This window comes from Corapipo altera, unplaced genomic scaffold (genome assembly GCF_003945725.1).
Source record: "Corapipo altera isolate COAL_440 unplaced genomic scaffold, ASM394572v1 63, whole genome shotgun sequence".
NCBI lineage: Eukaryota > Metazoa > Chordata > Aves > Passeriformes > Pipridae > Corapipo > Corapipo altera.
Genome location: NW_020884928.1, coordinates 1,880,524 through 1,900,799, shown reverse-complemented (window position 1 = coordinate 1,900,799; position 20,276 = coordinate 1,880,524). Strand labels below are relative to the sequence as shown.

The following is a 20,276-nucleotide window of genomic DNA, read 5'->3' as shown; positions in this document are numbered from 1 at the left end:
GATGAGTACTTTTGTATTGACACAAATCAGTGCAACCCTAGTACAACTTCTAGTTGAACTGGTGACATCTTAAACTCTAAAGACTCTCTTATCAGTCTTTCTTCTACATCCATTTCAGTCTTGTCTAGAGTGTCTCCATTTTCTAAAATCTTTTTTTTGATCTGGGCAAAAGCAATTAATTTATGGTTGGTTTTGAGCCTTAATTCTCTTGTTTCTCAGCACTTGCACTCATGGAGGGAGTTGAACTTTATCATCATGTAGTTGGACAGGTTCCTTGAGCTGTACTTCAAAATGAAGTTCCAAGCCTAGGGTTTTCAAAACCTTCTGTGGAATTAAATGAGATTCATACATTAGTTTTTCTCTGCTGCCTTTCTCCTCTTTAGCTATCAGTCTTGTCTCTGCCCTTATAATGCAGCCTTGGCATAGTATTTGGAAAAGTATTTTTGTAATTTGTTTCAAATTATAAAAATTTAATTTTCTTTTGGCTGAATATTTGTTTTGAAAAATTTCTTGTTGACAACTTTGTTCTCTCCTCTAACGCCTCAGTCTTCATTTTTTTCACCCACTTCTGTCTGTGTTTGTAATTGGATGGAAAAGTTCAATGAATCCTTTCGTATATAGTCTGCATTAAAGATGTTCTACCAAGTAGCAAGGTTAATTGAGCCTTTTCTTGAGGAAAAAAAAGAAGAATTACAATTTATAATAGAATCATTAATACTTAGATATGTAATTTTGGGCTGAGTTTGCAGGTAAATGTCATGGGAAGTCCTATATTTTCTTTTTTTCTTTAGCTTTTCTGTTTTTCTGAGAGTCCATTTACAACCTGTCTGTCTTTTGACACATGGTCCAGCCCTCCATGTGGTAAGTTATTAGCCATGAACCTTATAAACACCACTGGAAGAACAACCATTTAATTACCCATGACCAACAATAACCATCAGTATTTAAATGATATCAGACTTCTAACAGCAACAGCTGATCTAAATTGAATCAGATTTAGTTAGCTCTTTTCAAATAACTTTTATGGCTACTTTGCATGCCTGGATGTAGCTGTGACCTTAAAGTATTGCTTTTTCTCTCCCTGCTTGAACTTTGTGATTTTAGCTCATAAGGCATCAAAGAAACCCATTCTTCTAATTAGTACCATGTCCCTCTTGACCTCATATTCTTGCTATTAGCATTTCCTAGCAGACTGTAGGCAACTGAGTTGGTTGGTGTGAAGTTGCTTCTGAGGCACAGTCAGATGGATTAATCTGGACTGTTGGTCAGTAGATCACAATGTATTCCACTTGGTCACTGTACCAAAACACATCAAAACACAATCTGAAGAAACTGAGTATGGCTTTTTTCCATGAAAAGCTGACAGTGGGTAGTTTTCAGATTTGTTTTTACATGCATTTCAGGTACATTTCACTTCAAATTTGTAAAACTGAAGATACAACATTTGAGTTTTGTTGAAATCTTACAGTTTGTATGTATTTTGAGGATGCACATGCTAAATTTTCAGTCAAATAGTTATTTGAAAAATGAATCTTGTAGGGTTAATTTTGTATTAGTCTAAAAATTACTGCATTATTTAATATAATGTTGCGATGTAATATTTATATTGTCTTTAAAATATTGTATCATAAAATAACATACATAGTGTAAATATTTGACTTATCACATGTGTTGCAATGTGTGGCTGTAACTCACTAATTGAAAACAAATCCGGTCTGGAATGTTATTTGGATATTAATGTAATGATGACATGACTTACAGATTTCATGAAAAACTATATTAGTCTATGTATATTTAATGAAGTATGCTGTATTTTTCTTAGTATGAAAATCTCTTTATGGATGGACTATAAATCAAAAGCTAAGTTAGAGTCTTGAAATACAACAGCCATATGTTGCCATGGTACTGTAAGTCAAGATAAATGTTAAAGATAATAATGGATATGCGTAATAAGGTGTAGCGAAACTGAATGAAGAATCTAATAGATTATTGAATCCCCTATGATTTTTACCACTTTTTCAACACTATTTTAAAATAGCACAGCTTGGTTATAATATAAATTTTGCTTCTGATATTCAGTAATTCTCATTTTAGGACTGTGATTAATGCTGCATACACAGAGAGAGCTAATGAATTTCTAATAGTGTAATTTTTGTCCATGTCAGCTAATCATATGCTCAGATTTTTTTTTCTTTTCTTTTTTTTTTTTTAATATAAGGTGCAGTTAGTTAAGGATATTGTGCTAATCTCAGACACACAATATCTCACTGATGATATTTCTCATTTGTCTAATTGTGTCTGATAACATTTTCATGTCATTAAAGTATAAATTCTGTCTCATCCCATGTATGGTAGCAAAGACTAGTTTGATCAGCAAGTTCCATTTTCCCAATCTTTTATGAAAGATAAATCTTTTATGTATGTTTTTTGTATTTTTGTTTTTGGCATTTGATCTATGCTAATATCTGCTTATCATTTAAAGAGGGTAAAATGCTCTCTAATTAGGTGGTCGGTAAAATTTTGGTACTTTGGCTTTCTGTGTTGTTGTTAGCCATGCATAAAATGCTTTCCTATTGATCAGTGTAGAATAGCCAGGGTTTAAACAGCTGACATCTGCTTACTTTAAAAAAAGAAAAAGAAAACAGAATAACAAACCATTTCAGCCTAATCTACCTCAAATGTGTGCATGTAAATGGGGGTCCATCTATTGACCTGCATTCTTTTCAGTTGTGGATTGGTCCACACGGTTTATGAAACCAGGAGGGCTGATTTGAAATGCAGATGTCGAGACAGTGAACTACACCCTCCCCTTTTTCCTTTGCTGTATCTGTCAGGGTGAAAAATGGCTTGCACAAGGGTCAGTCACCCATACTCACTTAATTACTTTCCTTGGACCTACAGAACTGTCACAAGCTGTGGTGGAGGCAGGCGCTGTTCCTCTTTTAGTGCTCTGTATCCAGGAGCCAGAAATTGCTTTGAAAAGGATTGCTGCTTCAACTCTCAGTGATATTTCAAAGCATTCTCCAGAGTTAGCACAGACAGTAGTGGATGCAGGAGCTATCGCTCACTTAGCTCAGATGATCCCGAACCCTGATGCTAAACTGAAGGTACATTTAATTTTTTTTAAAATCTCCATTATACCAGTCATTACTCAATACTGAATCAAAGACACTGATGTGCATATTTATTTAGAAGCTCTTGGTTTGGGTGTTAACAAAATGTAAGTACGTAGATGGTGACAAAGAGTTCTGATCACATTCACAAATTTAGCTACTGGATAAAAGCTGCAGCTCTGTAAGGAACAGCTAAACTAGTCTTTAAAGTGAATAGTATGGGGTTTTTTAGAAATACATAGTATATAAAGAATGCAACAGATACTTTCAATAGATAAAATTTGCACATTTCAGTTACAAAAAAGGTTTTGCATACTTAAGATTATACGATAAAACAGTTAATAGTAAATGTATTGTATTTTAGAATGTACCATCTAATGTGAATAGTTGTTGTCAAAGGTTTAATCACTAGAGTTTAATGGTTAAAAAAATTGTTTCTCAATATAAATTTTCTGTCTTACTCTAACAGAAACAGAAGGCAACATAAAAATGCCACTTCAAACAAATAGATAAAAAATACTTAATATAAGATTTGACAGATCCAACTTATGCAAATAAAGATATTTTCTGTAGATTTACTAAATTTTAAATTAAAGTTTTAAATGGCATATATATATATATTTGCTTTTTTAATACATAGCAAGCTTGAATGGAATAAAACAAAAGAGAAACTTTTATTCAGGAACCAGCGAATGTTCTGTGCCATTATATTCGTGCATGAATTGACTCAGTGAATTGTAAAATAGCTGTAATTGTTTTCCCTATCCTGCTTTGTTTTCCTTGATGCAATAGATTTTTGTGTGATGGGGGAGTGTGTGTTGTCGGATGTTTGTATACTATTGATTTTATAACAATTTTTATTTACTAGCGTCAGGTGCTGTCAGCTCTAAGCCAAATAGCAAAGCATTCAGTGGATCTTGCAGAGTTGGTGGTTGAAGCAGAAATTTTCCCAGTTGTGCTCACATGCCTGAAGGACTCAGATGAATATGTCAAGAAAAATGGTGCAACTTTAATTAGAGAGATAGCAAAGCATTCGCCTGAGGTAAAACCTTGAAAATGCAAATACAAGGTCATATCATTAGATTTTACACTTTAAATAAAATACAGGATTATTCTGTCATTTGCTTTTCGAAAGGGAGGGCAAATAGCTGTTTGGCATGTTCATTGGAAAATATGGAAATGCTTGCTGATATTATGAGATGTGTATTGAATATGAATTGGGTTAGGAAACTGGGAATCATAAAATGTATACCTACATACTTCATTCTGTGAGATATCTGCACAGAGAGGGAGTCCTAGGCTGACAGTATTGTCAGTCCTACATATTAAAAATATCATGAGAAAAGCCTCACAGAAGTCATGATACCAGCTAATAAATTGCATGATCATCCTGTAACAATAATAGATGGTGTGTGTCTTTTTAAAAATCTTCTGGGGTGCTGGGATCACATTTTAATTATTTTTTCAATGACAGTGAAGGTCAAAAATTCTCTCATTTATTATTAAACTGATGGTAGTTTCTGTTATTAGCTTGAGTTTGTAATTTGAGTCTCAGCATTTGCACTATTTTGCCAATAGCTGATACAGGAAGGTGGGGGTGTTTGGCAAAGTCAATACAAAATAAATAGAAAAACCAAATAATTATAACTATGTTAATCTATCAGACCATAGAGATAATTAAAAGGCTCTAAATATGACTTTGGAATGAAATACAAGCAATGTATTTGTAGAACACGCTAATGCTGAACACAGCCATTTCAAAATCATACTAGCTTAACAACTGAGAAGCGTTTAAACATGAATATTGTGCTGTTTCTTCAGCCTGCCACTCTTTAAGCTGGTTATAGTCCTGGCACATCTGCTTTCTCTCTGCACCTCATGGGCAATGCAACTTTACTTCCTCAAAAAGTGAAGAAATTATCATTATCAAAGGGGGACACTGGAGTCAGAAGCCAGAAACCAAACTCACAAGGTAGAGTCAGAAGAGCTGCTAGCACTGGATCCTCCATGCAAGGGGAATTGGCCATGCTAGCAGCTCTCCAAAGGAGCTGTAGGAAGTGACTCCCAGTGGGAAGTCACAATCTGTGTTTGACTTCAGAGTGACAGTGACCACTGTCCATCTCTGAGCAACTCTGTTCAAGCAACACATGTTGCAGCAGAGGCACACTGGCAAATGATATTTCTAGAGGACTTGGCTGTGTCATTTGAGACTTGTGGCTTTTGGATCCCAGCTCTCAATCTGCATATGCAGTAAAATTCATGTGAAAGTCATCACTGGGGGGACTTAGAGCAAGGGCTGAGGGACAGAGCAGTGGGGAGTGTGCTCTGTGCATCCAAGTGAACATGGCTGTGTCCAGAAATAAGACTTGGTTGCCACTGGCTGCAGTTCACAATCGTGAACAGTTTTTCCTAAGTAATAACTGCAAATTTCATCTGGCTGTTTCATGAATGAAACAATCCCCTTTTAAAGGATCTGAGGAAAAGGTGAATTTCATGTTTATAGAAATCAGCTGGATTGGAAATTTACGTGCCTCAGTTTTGTTCATTTAATTTTGACTTTTAAGAACATATTTCTTTTGCTTTGGAATCTGTCAGGGAAATGGGATATTCTTAACAATATGGAAGAAAATAATCATAATATGAAATAATTTCTATGCATTGTTGATATCATACATACTCTACTGCTGTCCCTCAAGTGATGTGGGAAGTGATACCGTTTGGAAAAAAACCAAGGTGCATAGCTTGATTATCATTTATAAGTAAGGCCATATAATTTGGCATTCCGGGGCAGACTCCAATGCCCATCAAGTGTGTTCCCTGGACACTTCCCTCAGAGTACTCTAACATGGCAGAATGGTGCAGCCCAAGTCAGTTTTGCACATCCAGAACAGTTGTCCTTGGCTTCATGCCTCAGTGGGAGGATTCACATAGGATTTTATGCTGCAGAGAATGCAGGTGAGAGGAGGAGTGGGCCTTTCCCTCTGTTGCTGCACAGAACATATGATGGTAGCTGGGGAATGAGTGGGCACTAATATGGAACTGGCTCAGTAGGTGCATCTTCATGATCATTCATGTATTAGGCTGTCATCTGCACATCTCTTCTGTGTATGATAATGGAGTTGAGAATATGTCATTCATGCTGTACAGCATAACAAATTCAGAATCCTGATTTCCTTGCAGTAAAGTCAATCAAAACTACCGTAGCAAATCAGCTTCATTCCTGAAAACTTCATGCTGCACTTAGTTGCCAACAGTCTGTATGATACATCGCTCTTATTCCAGCTTTATTTTGTAAATTAGGAACAATACATTAAAAGACTTTTCTAATGTAGTGCTTTATGCCTGTTGATATTTCACAGTATCTAATCACTTTTGTTTATCTTTTCAGCTTTCACAGCTTATAGTAAATTCAGGCGGAGTTGCTGCTGTGATTGATTGTATTGGCAGCTGCAGAGGGACTGTCAGACTGCCTGGCATCATGATGCTTGGTTATGTAGCAGCTCATTCGGAGAACCTGTCAATGGCAGTGATTGTCTCCAAGGTTAGCTATCACTTTGTTGTCTTTGTATAGTTCTTCAGCAGTATTCTGAGGTAGAGATACAAATTAACATTGGCAGAGGATATATTTTGTGACAGGATCATATACTTGCTCTTGAGGAATGCACTTTCTCCTAATATTGCCACTTGCTATGACCGAAATTATGTGGTAACCTGATCAAAGTGTGTCCTTATGATGTTGACCCTTTTATAAAATATCCTGGATTAGTTTGTATTACAATGTGTGATTTTTCTGTGTTTCAATTACATGGGTACAGAAAATAAGTCAGTGAATTTCTATAGTTTGCTTTCTCTTAAAATGAATATTTGTGGCTACATCAAAACCTGTTTTGAAACAAGTATGTTTAATGGCATGTTCTTCATTGCACTAGCATGACTCTGCTAGTAACACTAGAATATCTTGCAACAGAAATCTTCAAATTTGAAAAAACTTCAGTTTCTAGTGTTTGATTCAGTTCTGCAAGTAACATTTCAAATGAGTTAAGCTATACATTTTCAGGTTTAAATAAAATCCGCTGGGCCATGATATACAAGGGAGAGCATTTGCAATATTTGCAATAGGTGAAATTAGTGCTTGATATAATAGTCTAATGACTTGTGGTGGTTTGGGCTAGGCCTTCCTTGGTGACCAGTTTGTAACCAAGGAAGGGTCCAGATTTACCCAGTATTCCCTACGATTTTTACGTAAGACAGATTATAAGAAGAAAGGAGGAGAGGCCTTTGCCCTCTTTCCTTCCGGCGGCTTGGAGGTGCAGGTTCCCTGCTGCTGAGTCTGCCGTGTTGGGGAGCGAGGCCTGGTAAGGCCTTGTCGACCTTGGGAGGCGGAGGTTGCCGGCGATCGTCCCGGAGCAACTCTCGGTTGTCCCAAGGAGAGTGGTGGGATATTTTTCTTTGCTAACTCTTTAGTTACTAGATCTCGGGCTACTGATTGGGAAATATATATATATATTTTATTTTGGTTTTGTTCCCTTTCCCTTCCCCCTTCCCCTTCCCTTGTGAAATTGTATATATATTACATTGTATATATTTCAATTGTAACATAAGTGTAAATATATTTATATATATCACTTTAGCTGTCTCTCTCGTTTCGGGTTTTCTTAGCTGGTTGTTTTTTCTCCCTCTTCTCCCTGAGGTTTGGGGGGGGGGGGACTTCTGGTGGTAAGGTTTGGAGACTTGGCAGGGAGCCAGCTTGAAACCATATCATGACTATTGACAGAAGGAAGGAGATATTTTCACTAACATTTTTGGCCCATTTTCACACTATGTCAGTAATTTAAAATATACTGTATGAGTGGAAACAACAAAACAAAAATGGAGGAACAGAAATGTCTTCTAGTAGGAATGCACATTAAAAATTGAAAATTACTACAACATAACATATAGTATGCAGGGAAGGTAGGAGTGATCAAAAATGCTCTTCTGTATTTTAAAACTAAAGAAACAGACACGTTTTGTTTGCCCTCTCTTGAGTCCCTTCTCTGGATGTGTCTGTCTCCACTTTCAGGATGCCTAGAGCAAATATGCTCCGGCTGTTGAGTGCTTGACATTAGGTGGGATGAATCCAGGATTAAGTTCAGGAGGAAGCCTTTAAGCATTAAATTTTTGAAGAGTACTAATGATTCCTGTCATAACTGAATGGAACCGCAGTGAGAGCTTTTGTAGGGATTTGTGCAAACTTTCATGAAATTAAATATTTTAATGAATGGTCCACAAAAGCAATAATAATAAACCCAAAGCCCATTAAAAAAAACTGCTTCAAGGGAAACTAAGCTTGTGTAGTGGTGCATAGTGCTGAGGACAAGGCTTAGTAAACTGGAACCATTTAAAAGAAATGCACTGTGGCATAACCACATGCAGTTACACACTGATGATGTTATGATGTAAAGTGATCGCTCTATTCTGCTGTACTCTAGCCTGGAAAGGATGAATTTTGAAAAATGATTTTTGGGATCATACTGGACAAACACTTCATTGTGGTCTTCTGCTGTAGTGGTATTAGAGTGGAAGATGAAGCATTATTGGAAAAGAGAAGTTAATCTGTTAGTAGTAGTAGTGAATATGCTCCCTGTATTTGAAAAGGACTTGCAAAAAAAACCCCAAACCAAACCAAATGAAAACACTAAAAAAGATTCATGGGATGGAGAACAAGGTTTTTGCAGTAGAGTTTTGGTAGCCTGGCCTTACCTGAAGTAGCATGAAATGTTTCCTGTTGAAGCATCTTGGCATAAAGTAAGTAGCTGTGGAGAAAGGATAAAGACTGTGATCCAAACCATAAGAACTTCAGTAACAACTGGATGTGCGACGGCATTCTCCATCTCCCGATGTCTTCAAGAGTTGAAACCTTTCTGCAAATGATTGGATGAGTCAAACATGAACTACTGGACTCAAGAAGAGGTTGATAACTTGAAGTTTATTGCTGTAGATAATAAAAAAGAAAGACTCAATGATTGAGCCCTTATAGTCTTAAAATACTTTCATAGAATCATAAGTACTCAAATTATTTTATTTTTAGTTTGACAAAACTGCAACTTTTACTCAGTACAGCCTGAATTGTGTCATGTCCCTTAAATTTGCATGTCTGTTCAAACTGCCTTTTGACTTAGAACATTGAATCTGTTTCTCTTTAACTATATTTATTAAGATTTATTAAAAATTCTTGCTAGTCTTGATGATATAAAAATATTACACCACTAGCATGCATTATCTTACAGGGTTTTTTACAGGAAGAGTGTAAATAGAGAAACATTTTCTAACCAGCTGTATCAGTTTCACATTGTCCTTCCCTGGTCTACATTTGTAAAGGTTGTGCTTTTGATTAATGCTACAGGGAATACCACCACTGTGTGCCTGCTTGATAGAAGAACATGAAGATCATATTAAGGCAGCAGCTGCTTGGGCCTTGGGACAGATTGGAAGACACACTGCTGAGCATGCACGTCATGTTGCAGGAGCAAACGTGCTACCCACATTGCTTGATATCTATGTGGACACACGCAGTTCAGAAGATCTTAAAATGAAAGCAAGTATATTTGTAGTATTTGCAGGGTGATTAATTAATTGTAATTAAGAGATTTAAGTGCTTAAAAATTACTAAATGATATGTGTTTTTATTGATGTTCATCGAGTCACAGATTTCGGGGGTCCAGGGTATCTGAAGGCTGTGTGTCATTTATTAGGACTGGCTGATTCCTAATGGGTGTGCATATGGTTCATACCAAATCATATGGTACAGCCACTGCAGTCTAGTCCCTTATTTTTTACCAGTTTAGATGAGAGTTGCATATACTCATAAATGCTATAATTTCTTGTGACTTATTTCTAATTATCTACTTCTTTTTGCAAGTATAAACTCTTGTAGAAAATATTATAGTTGCTGTAGTGGTGTTTCTTACATTTTTATTATTATAATTATAATAAAACTGTAACAGCTAATCAAAGCCCTACTCTTGAAAATATGCAACTGTTCATGTTTAGGGCCTTCCTCGTGTGGTAGCTAGTAGAGTTTTAATTTAGTAGTGTATTTTTGAGCAACAGTAAGTGAACCAACTGAGGATTATAATACAATGGGATATGCTCTCCCATGTTGCACTATGCTTCTGTACATTCCACTGAAATATTGCATTCCAGATCTGTAAAATAACTTTTCTGTAGTAATTTTCAGTGGTCCCAAAAATACTAAGACCAAATTAGCTGTACCTGTAATCCTGCCCAAGAAGGTCACTACTGCTTGTAGCAGTCAACATTGAGTCTGTTTTCAGAAACTAAGCACCAATGCACAATTGTTTCACTCTCTCTTTCCCTCCTTGCCTGGACAGTACTGCACTTTGCTATCCCAGAGCAGCAGCTTCTCATAGTAAGCCACTTCTAAAATACAATCTTTTAAAATGTGTTTTGATTTAACTTTCTTATTATATTACATTGCTTCAATTTACTTAAAGGGTCTACTCCAGCTTTTGTTATAGTCAAAGGAAAATTGCCATTACTTTGACCGTAGATAACATAATATGATGCACTGTGGGGTTTGAGGCTTAATAAATCTAAGTAGAAAATTGATTCTTCATTAAGTGACCTGATAGATATCATAGTTTTTATTCAGAAAATGCTCATTGAAAATTCTGATCAATTTGCTTTTTTAATCAGACTTCAGTGATATATAACATGAATTCTTGTTGTTTTCATTGATGTCTTACTAGAGAAATTTTATTTTGCATTTCAATAGGCTAAAAAAGCCTTAAAGAACATTCTTCAGAAATGCACGCATCTTCCAGCACTTGAACCATTGCTGCATGATGCCCCTCCCAGTATTATGAAACATATTATTGGGCAGTTTAGTAAGGTAAGAAAAGGCTCTGCTTCATGAGTAATATGTTAATTTTTTCCCATTTAGCAAGGAACCTATCTTTCCAAAGATGAAGTCTCTAAAGTTATCAGTTGTTTTCTTTAACAGTTGTTTTCTTTAAGGATCCTCAAGCATTCCCTTCAAAAGCAGTTTGGAGCATCCTGTTCTTTTGTCTGATACAGCTGGATACTGTTTCATCTGGAATCTGCCATAATTCATTCTAAGAGTGGGAAAACAGTTGCTTATAAGCAAGGTGTTTTTTTCTTCCTTGCCTCTTGAGATTAAGTGGAATATTAACTCATGTGCAAATATTTTCACTGAGCCAATGTATCACATAAATCCCAGTCACATCTGTTTTAGATAAAGAACAAGCTGTCTGTACAGGAGTGACTTAAGTCAGGTATTTTACAATAATATAAAGGCTTCACTACTTTTATCCTCATTAATTTTCAGTCTCAAATAAGTGTAAAAATCCCAAATTTTTTCTCATCTCTCTCAAAGTTTGAAAATTAGTTGTTATTACATTGTTGATTTGAATGCAGCATGTAGAAAGTGATACAATTTAATAAAAGTATTTTAAATTATCTAAGTAATTGCTAACTAATCAGGAAATTTGCAATGTCTGCCGTGTTCACCAGCTGTTGGGAATCCTGCTCAGCCATACAATATCTTTTGTGCAATACTCTGCAGTGTAACATGTTAGCAGGGAGTACCTACTCGGTGAGATGTTCTTTCTGGAAATGACCAGGTAAAACATTCTTGATACTCAGTTCTGATTATTTACAGATCTAGAAGCACTGCTGTTGGTAGTGCAGATTCCTGATTACATTGCCTTGCCACAGTTAGGTTTGTCCTGTCTTCTTGCTAAGTCTGTGTAAAGACTGGAGATTTCCAGAATCCAGTCCCTTTTGCTTCTGCATGCTGACTGGAGCTATTAATGAGCCTAGTGCATAGCAATTGGTTATTCAGGGTATATTTGAATGTTGCTTGCTACTGAAGTGGTTTTGTGCCCTTCATATCAGCAGATGCTTTGTTTTGTTTTTCTTCTTTGTCTGTATGTTATTAAACAAACTATACTTGTTTACTCTTCTGAAGTATAATTTTAAAATCAAGTTCTCTGTTGTAAAAGTATTTTTCTCTCCTGTACCATAGCTTGGGAATTTCCTATTCGTAGAGTTGTGGGGTATTCTGTGGGTTTATTTATAGCACAGTAAAAGCCTTATTTCCAAGCTGTGCTTCAGAGTGGGATGCTATCCATTCTTGGTGCTGGACTGTGTCATTTTAGCATTGGAGTTCCAGGATCTGTGCTATTCTGTGCTGCCTCGGTTTGGACTGGGGGAAGGGACTGTGTCTCAGAGGTGCTGTCTGTCTTCAGGGCCTCTTCCAAGAGTTTTCTGCTGTCTTATCCAGCCTCGTAGTCACAATGTGGAGGAGGAAGGCAGGGAAAGGGCCATATCCTGTCTCCTTGCTAGCTCCTCCTTGGCAGTTCTTGTTGTGGGAGATATGTGAAAACAGACGTCTGCTTAGTTCCTACAACAAAAAGATCATAGTTGTTCCTGACACTTCCATGGAGCATATATTAGGGAGAAGTCTCTGTGCTCTCTTGTTTTTCTTTACCTGTCTGTTGATTTTGTACAGCCTAGAGGGACTGGGGAAATGAAGTCTGCTTGCCTGTATGCACGGAAGAAATCTTGTCTTTTTCCTTCATCCTTTTAGGCAATCCCTTCCTCATTTGAGGCTCTTGTTTTACTCTGAAATACAGTCAAATTTATGGCCTAATTTGTCTGACCAGTGTTAAAGCTTACAAATGCTTTTGCCCTCATAGTCTGTAACTCTCAGAGTTGGTTTTAAACCCATCTGGTTTTGCTGTAGATGCAGCTGCCGTCTTGCATTATCTTTCTGTCTTTCTGTCTTTTTTTTCCCCCTTTTTTTTTTTTTTTAATATTATTGCAGCCCTGTGGGCTTATGGACTACATGCTGTCATTCTCCCTTGCCTGGCCCAGCCCCCACCTTCCTCCTTCCCTCCCTCCCTCCAGTCCTCTGGACAGAGCTGCGTATTGGCATCACTCAGGGAGCACAGAATCTTATTATCTGATCATTTCTGCTTCTCATCCCCTTTGGCTGCAGAAACTTCACGTTTTTGCTTTGTGTGTGTGTGTTTGTAAAAGGCTTCCATGACTACGCAGTGTGTTAAAGGATTTTAATATCTAGGAGTTTAATAGTAGCATGTAATGCTTCAAGGCTGCATTGTTCACTTGCAACAATTCTCAGTATTGTTTTCATGCACTAATCTATACTAGATCATTATAATGATATAAAATTCAGCTCTACAATTAAACTGTGGGAATTGACATAAAAGACCTGAATAACTTGGTTTAAGTGGAACAGATGCTGTTGTTATTCCATGTTAGTATTCTGTTTTTATTATCTATTTAATCTCCATGATCTTATTGTCTCTGTAGGAATAATTCAAGAAATATTATTTATGTAAGGATAAATATTCAATTCATTATTTTATATATGTTATGTATTAAAGTACATGTTAAATTATGTTGTAACCATAAAGGGCTGGTTTATGTTTTTTTTTCCCCGTACAACTGGGTGTTATAATACAGTAGTCATTACAGATGTTGTATCTCTGATTTTCCATTTTCTCTGTTCTCTGAATTAAAAACACATTAGCAATATTTGAGCCTAGTAGCCTACAGATTCATTTAAAAGAAAATATTCTTTTTTTTAATGTACTATTCTTTGTGTAGGTGTTACCACATGACAGTAAAGCACGTCGTCTCTTTGTAACAACTGGTGGACTTAAAAAGGTTCAAGAAATAAAAGCAGATGCTGGGTCACTTCTTCAGGAATATATCAATGCTATTAACAATTGCTATCCAGAGGAAATAGTAAGGTAGGGAAAAAGAAATGTAAAAAATTCATACTTATTATTAAATGTTTTTCACAGGAACAACACGAAGGAAGGATTTAAAATAGTAATTTAACTTTTATATGATTTTTTTTTTAATAGAATAGCTTAACATTTGGTTAATTGCCCCAGTGGTAACACAACCCCTAGACACATACATTAGAACACTTTCTCTGTTTGGATTGTATTTGGAATCAAATTTCTTTGTCTGTAAACAAAGCCCAAATAATCAAGCTCTTGCAGGAAAGCGGAAAGAAAAGTCATTCCTGCACTACCCAGATGAACTCTGAATCCTACTTCAGTACAACCACTCTCATAATAATGAATGTTGTGGGAAGTTTATTTTGGTGACTTATTTATAGATTACTTAGGCTCCAGAATACAGGTATTGGTGAACCTTTGGTTGCATCCTTGACTTTCCTAATTGTGTGTCTGAACTAGTGTATTCAGAGGCTCCTTTGAAACTGCCTCTGATGTACAGAGGGTCCAGAGGCTCTCCTGCACAGTTGGTCTGCCCACAGCTGCCCTTTCCTTCCCAGCCTCATCACGAGGCTTAAGTGTTATATAAAAGGACCATACACCAGCTGTCTGCACCAAGTTGAACTTTGCCCTTAATGAATACAGAAACACTATTAAATAGCTTACAGTCAAAATGTCACCATCCTAAATTGTAATAATGAGAGAAATGCCCTCCTAGATTCTAGATATCCATTTACCAGTCGTTCACTCCATCAACACATCAAAAGGATGTTGTACTCGTGCACTCCCTCTACAGGCTCTGAAAATCTGCATCATCAATTTTAATTACAGCAGCAAAATTCTTCAGCGAATAGTCACTACAAACTAAGTCACACAAAATGAAGCCCTGTTTGTCTCCACAAGGAAGAGACAGTGGCTGTCAAATGGGCAAAGGCAAAATCATAAAGAAATTTTATCCTGCAGCTGGTACTTCAGAGGGAAAGAGGACATTTGCTTATATTTTTCTGGATATAATTAATGTTTCTTTGTTACAGCTATTTTTCCCCCTGTAAATGAAAAAATGTTAGTCATCTAGGCTGGGATGTAATTAAGAAAAAGGCCCCTTCGACCATCTCCTGCTTGCCTGTCTGTGTTACTGCCTGATGCTGGTTGTGCCGCCTGAGGCACAGCAGCTATGATAGACTCCAGCTTTGGGTTTGTCCTGCAGACCTGTCATTTTAGGCTATTTGCAGACTGAATATAGTAATGCATTGGAAAGTTAGCTTTACAATCAGAGAACTCTTATGAGTTTTAAAAAGAGCTACATTACGTAGGAACCATCCAGAAAATAAAAATCAACAAGGTGAACAAATCTTCCCTCAATGGAAAACACTGGGGATTTTTACTTGAATATATTTTAGGCATGCATTACATGGAGGTGTGTTCATCTCTCTTTATAACTGAAGCTTTCAGGGCTCAGAGGTGGCAATTTACATGCCTGCAAAACCAGAAATAAACTGAGATGTATGTTTTTAGAATAATACAGTAATGAATTTCAGATACTCTTAACCTGGAAAACAGGAACTAAATGCAACTTTGATGCTTGCGTATTGGAAGCATGTAGTTGGTCCATTGTGGAAAAACAGCTGGATGACAACAGGACAATAATGGCACCATAGAGTCCTACTCTAATGAAAATCTCCACCCTTGAGTTGGCAATAGAGAGAGAAGGTCATTGTAGTAAATTGTTTTGTTCCAGAATCAATGTCTCTCACATACATGGATGTAGACTTCCCATTAGCTTTGGGATGTGGGCTTATGTTTGATGAACAGCAGCAGACTATTGTCATCTGGCAGCCTACAGTTCTGTGTAAACTTCTGCTTTTTTATTAAAGGTCATAATTTAAAAAGAACTTAATATCTACATTCCTTAGTAAAGACAATGCTTATGGCAGCTGAACCCATCTAAAATCTAGCCACTTACCTACATGCCCTAAAAGAAGCTAAAACTATTTCTGAAAACCTAACTTCCAAGTATAAATGGTAATGTAAGTTGAAAAGCAGGCTCTTAAAACATTGTGGGGGAGTAACTGTAGAATTCCTTGACCAGTGTTTAATGCTAGGATTTTTTCTTGATCAGTAGAAATATGCATAGTGTTTCATTACTTTGCACAGAACATGCCTTGTAGTCTAACATACAAACAAAATGTTTCTCTTTCAGGTATTATTCCCCTGGATATTCTGAGATACTTCTGGAAAGGGTGGAGAGTTACCAACCAGTTTTATAAACTTCAATGTTTTATTAGATCTGCATTTCACATTTATGCCTTTATGACTGTAATACAAATACAGCTGTTGAAAGTCTTGCTTGATTCTGAAATCTCCTTCTACTGTTTGAACTACTGAAAGAGCTCAGCAATTCCAGCAAGCTATATTTTGTTCTTTATAAACTTGTTCGTTGCTAAGTTTTTATTCCTTTTTGTTTAACATTACTACCAGATATTGCTGTATATATGAATGGAATTTCATGCAGGGGTGATGATTTATCACAGAAGCTTTTTTAGAATCAGTCATTTCCTTTTCCTTCCACAAGAAAGGTTTGTTATTATCTCATTCAAATTTTAGCCTTCTCAGTACTGTTACCATTTTCCCCTTTTGCCTTTGCATATTGTTTAAAGCTTCCCAAGCTTGATGAGGGGGAAAAAGCTGGCCTCTCTGCGTTTTCTAATTATGGAATTCTTTCTGCACTGAGATATTTCCTACTGCTACTTTTGAGAAAGTAAAGTGATGTGATTTTGCATCTCCAAACATGTTTGTAGCAGCTAAATAAAGAAATGATCAGATCTGATGATGATGCAAGGGCTGAATGCTGCATGATATGATAGTGTAGGGGTCCTGGCGTGGTAGATAATACATCTTCTGCAAAAGTCTCCCTAATTAAGGCAAAATTCACTGTAGAGGAAACGAGCAATACACTGTTTGGTGTGTGTGTGTAGTTGTTCCTCTTGAAAAGGACAGAGTAAACTTCTGTGGGCACAAAAGGAAGGACCCTGGGAGCTTCGGCTCTGTGTGGGTCATCAGCACATTTGTGTGGCTCAGAAGAATTGCTTGACTGCAGGAACACTGTTCCAAAGTTCTGAGCACATTCAGAGGAAATATGAGGACACTTGAGTCCCACTGATTTGAGTGATGGGACTAAGATGGCTTAGGATTTATCCTTCAAGAGCTGAAATTACTGCAGAATTGAGTTGAAACATACTTGGAACTTAGTCTTGAAGCTGCAGATCACATTGATGTGGAGGTGTGAGCTCTTGCCTGTCTGTAGAACATTCTGGAACTATTTTTACCTTCTTGTGAAGAGTGAAAAGACTTTTACAGTTTATTTACTCCTCTGGTGTACTGCAGAAGCAGGGGACAGCAAACAGCCCTGTAGTCTTCCCTAATATGTAACTGTCATTTACCATTTTTTTGTTTTAACCATTTTTTTTCCTTGTACGCAGCAGTTTTGTGTGTTTTGTCTTTTTTTTTTTCTTTTTTTTTTTCCCCAGAAAGTAATAAACAGTGTTTCTGGAATGGGATGCTGAAATACTGGCAGCCATAAGAAAAGACAATAATTGAAAACCTCTGCAGGAGAGGAACTTGTCTACTTTCTTAAACATATAACTGAATGAGTTTATCAAACAGGGATAGTCTCTTCTTGTGCAAGACTTGCCAAGACTTATTTTTCAACTTATTAAGTTGAAAATTATTTACAGTGGCTTTTCTTTGCCAATTTCCAAGTGACTATTTTCTTTTATTCTTGTTAGCATATTTTTCAACGGTTCACAGAAACACTGGTGGGCTATCTGGTGTTAAAGTTTATTTCTACAGAGCGCTGTGTTCCTGCTGTGAGGTACTTGGTACTCTCAGACTCTGCTCTTCAGGAGGAGCAGGAGATGCACAGTACCTTGCTGTATGGAGCCTAACAGAAAGAAACTGCTGGTGGCATGAGTGCTGGTATAGAAACCACACTAGCTGGGTTCTTTCCTTAGCCCACATCAAGTGAAGAGCCTTGGAACTGACTAGCTTCTACCAAGTGCCTTTTTGGTTTTGGTTGTTATATTCTGACATTATTAACACTAGGACACTAGTAGAAAAACTTAGGTCTCTTAACAAGATTGTTGTAATACTCAATAATACTCCATACTCAATAATTGTTGTAATACTCAAACACATGCATTATGGATATTTAAAAATTAAATCTTGTACAATCCCTGAAAGAAAATGTAATAGAAGGGTTTCCAGACAGTCTTGAAAGAGCTGAAGCCTTTATTTTCCCTAACAGAGCAGAAATGGTGCAGGGAACTGAGTGCAGATGGGAGGCAGCAGAGGCATGGAGCTGTGTGTACCCATAGCTGCCTCGTGTGCTCAGGAGCACACCCACACCACACAATGCTAATGTATATGTTTTGTGCAGAGAGAGCAAAGAGGCTTCAGTCCCCTGACAAATGTGCTCCTGCTGTGTCATACTGTGCTACACTGTAAGGATTCCACAGGGTTAAATTTCAATGCCTAAACAATTTGTTCACAGCCTTTTCACAGTCTTTTTCTGATTCCTGACAAAGGAAATGATTGCACAAGGCAAACCTTCAAAGCAATCTGATTGTGTAGAGCACAGTCTAAATCAGACCTAGCATAAATACATCTTCACACTGGCTGGGCAGTTCTGTCCTAGGCCAGTGGCTGTTTGTCTTCTTGTCACAGGACTCCTGGACAATGCCACATCCCATTAGGTTGTGGCAGTGCGAAGTCCTCTCCTGTGTAGTGTGAGACCCCTTCAGTTGTCCCTTGCTGGCAGGCTGCTTCCCTGCATTGCACATGCACTTTGTGGCTGGAGGCTTCCATGGAGGTACATGTCTGCACAAGGCAGATCAAGCTCTTTACAGCAGAATTATTGCTAATTTGTATTTTAGGCTTACTGATGTAACTATGGCAAGAGTTGCTTTTTAGCTGTAGTGTTTCTCAAGGTGTTTCTGCAGTGTTTCTCTTCCATTTCTTCATTTGGCTTAATTCATCATCTAAAACTATGTAATAGCTACTCTGGCAGCCTTCAAGTGTGTATAATTTGTCTCAATTTCATATAATAAAATGTAGATTTGCATTTTAATTCATTCAGATGCTGTCTTCATGGCTAGTTTGTGACTGTGATGCTAGAGAAGATGAACAACAGGCTCATTTTGCAGCTTGGGCCTCACACCCCCTTTGGATGTTTTTCTCAGCTTACCACTCAATGATGCCTACTTCTGAGCTTAGGACATACAAGCATTTCGAGTCCCTCTCACAGAGGTGGCTTATTAAGACACACAAAGAAAATTAAGCCACTGCTTTGGCAGAAATAAATGTAAGTGGAGACAGCCCTTAAATCATGTTGCCGGTTCCTTTGATTGCAGGGTTGGGACTTTTCAACCGAAGTCTCTAAAGATCTTCTCTGGGGGCCTGAGCCATGATTTTTGTCTACATTACTACAGTTATTATTATATCTACAGATGTAAACCAGGGCCCTGAAAGAACATGTGGATGTGTAAAACTTTTACCATATTTCATTCAGTGGATGGATTAACTGGCCTACAAAAGCTCCATTCTTTATCTGAATGACTGGAAACGTAGAGGATCTGAAAAGGGGAAATTCAAGGAGTTCAACTCTTGTGTATATAATATGTTCTGCATTTCCAGAGGGATTTACCAAGGGATTGCTTTGTCTCATCTGAAGCGATCAATCTGCTGGAGATCTGCATCTTAACAAACAAATGAACAAAATGTTGAAGGAGCTGAATGGAACTGATGGAGGAAGAAATGAATCTCATTTTGTGAAGTAAAGCATAAAGTTACTGTAATTAGGAAGTGGATAGAGTGTGAGTAGATCTTCAGTGTTCTTGATTTGGTCTAGGGGGTTGGGAATTAGCTTGGCCAAAGGGGAGTTTTAGGCATGGAGGATGCCACAGGATAGCCTTTTACTGGAGTGTCTGATTTCTGGGTATGTAGGGGTGGCGGACTGTTGCCTCACCAGGTGAGGAATCTATGAAAGCATGCTTGCCTCAATATCTTTCTTAATGGCTGCTTGGTTTCCAGTATCGTGGTTGTTGGAGTTTTAGATCTCCCTATGTGGCCAGGGCAGAAAGGAAATATGGAGTAGGACTGGATTGCAAAGCCAGTGGTTCCACTTCTTGCACTGACATAGGATTGCTTTTATGGTCTTGGATAATTATTACAAATCCCTATGATTCATCATCTTCATCTGTGAAGTATCTGTTATACTCCTTTGTTAACTTACAGAAGTGCTGGGAAAATTAAATTCATATGAGAGATCGATGCAGCAGAACTTAAGTTCTTTATAACTAATACCATATTC

At 37.3% G+C, this 20,276-nt stretch overlaps 1 protein-coding gene across 1 annotated transcript in view; it reads left to right on the top strand.

The window, feature by feature from the left end:
* Positions 1 to 19,042, top strand: part of SPAG6 (sperm associated antigen 6) — a 37,536-nt gene extending 18,494 nt beyond the window's left edge. Inside the window, exons 5-11 of the mRNA XM_027658706.1 lie at positions 2,902 to 3,107; positions 3,982 to 4,155; positions 6,502 to 6,654; positions 9,499 to 9,690; positions 10,891 to 11,007; positions 13,770 to 13,915; positions 16,110 to 19,042. Of these exons, the coding sequence (XP_027514507.1) occupies positions 2,902 to 3,107; positions 3,982 to 4,155; positions 6,502 to 6,654; positions 9,499 to 9,690; positions 10,891 to 11,007; positions 13,770 to 13,915; positions 16,110 to 16,176 (1,055 nt within the window). The 3' untranslated portion in view covers positions 16,177 to 19,042. The remainder of the gene's footprint in view (positions 1 to 2,901; positions 3,108 to 3,981; positions 4,156 to 6,501; positions 6,655 to 9,498; positions 9,691 to 10,890; positions 11,008 to 13,769; positions 13,916 to 16,109) is intronic.
* The last annotated feature ends 1,234 nt before the right edge of the window (positions 19,043 to 20,276 follow it).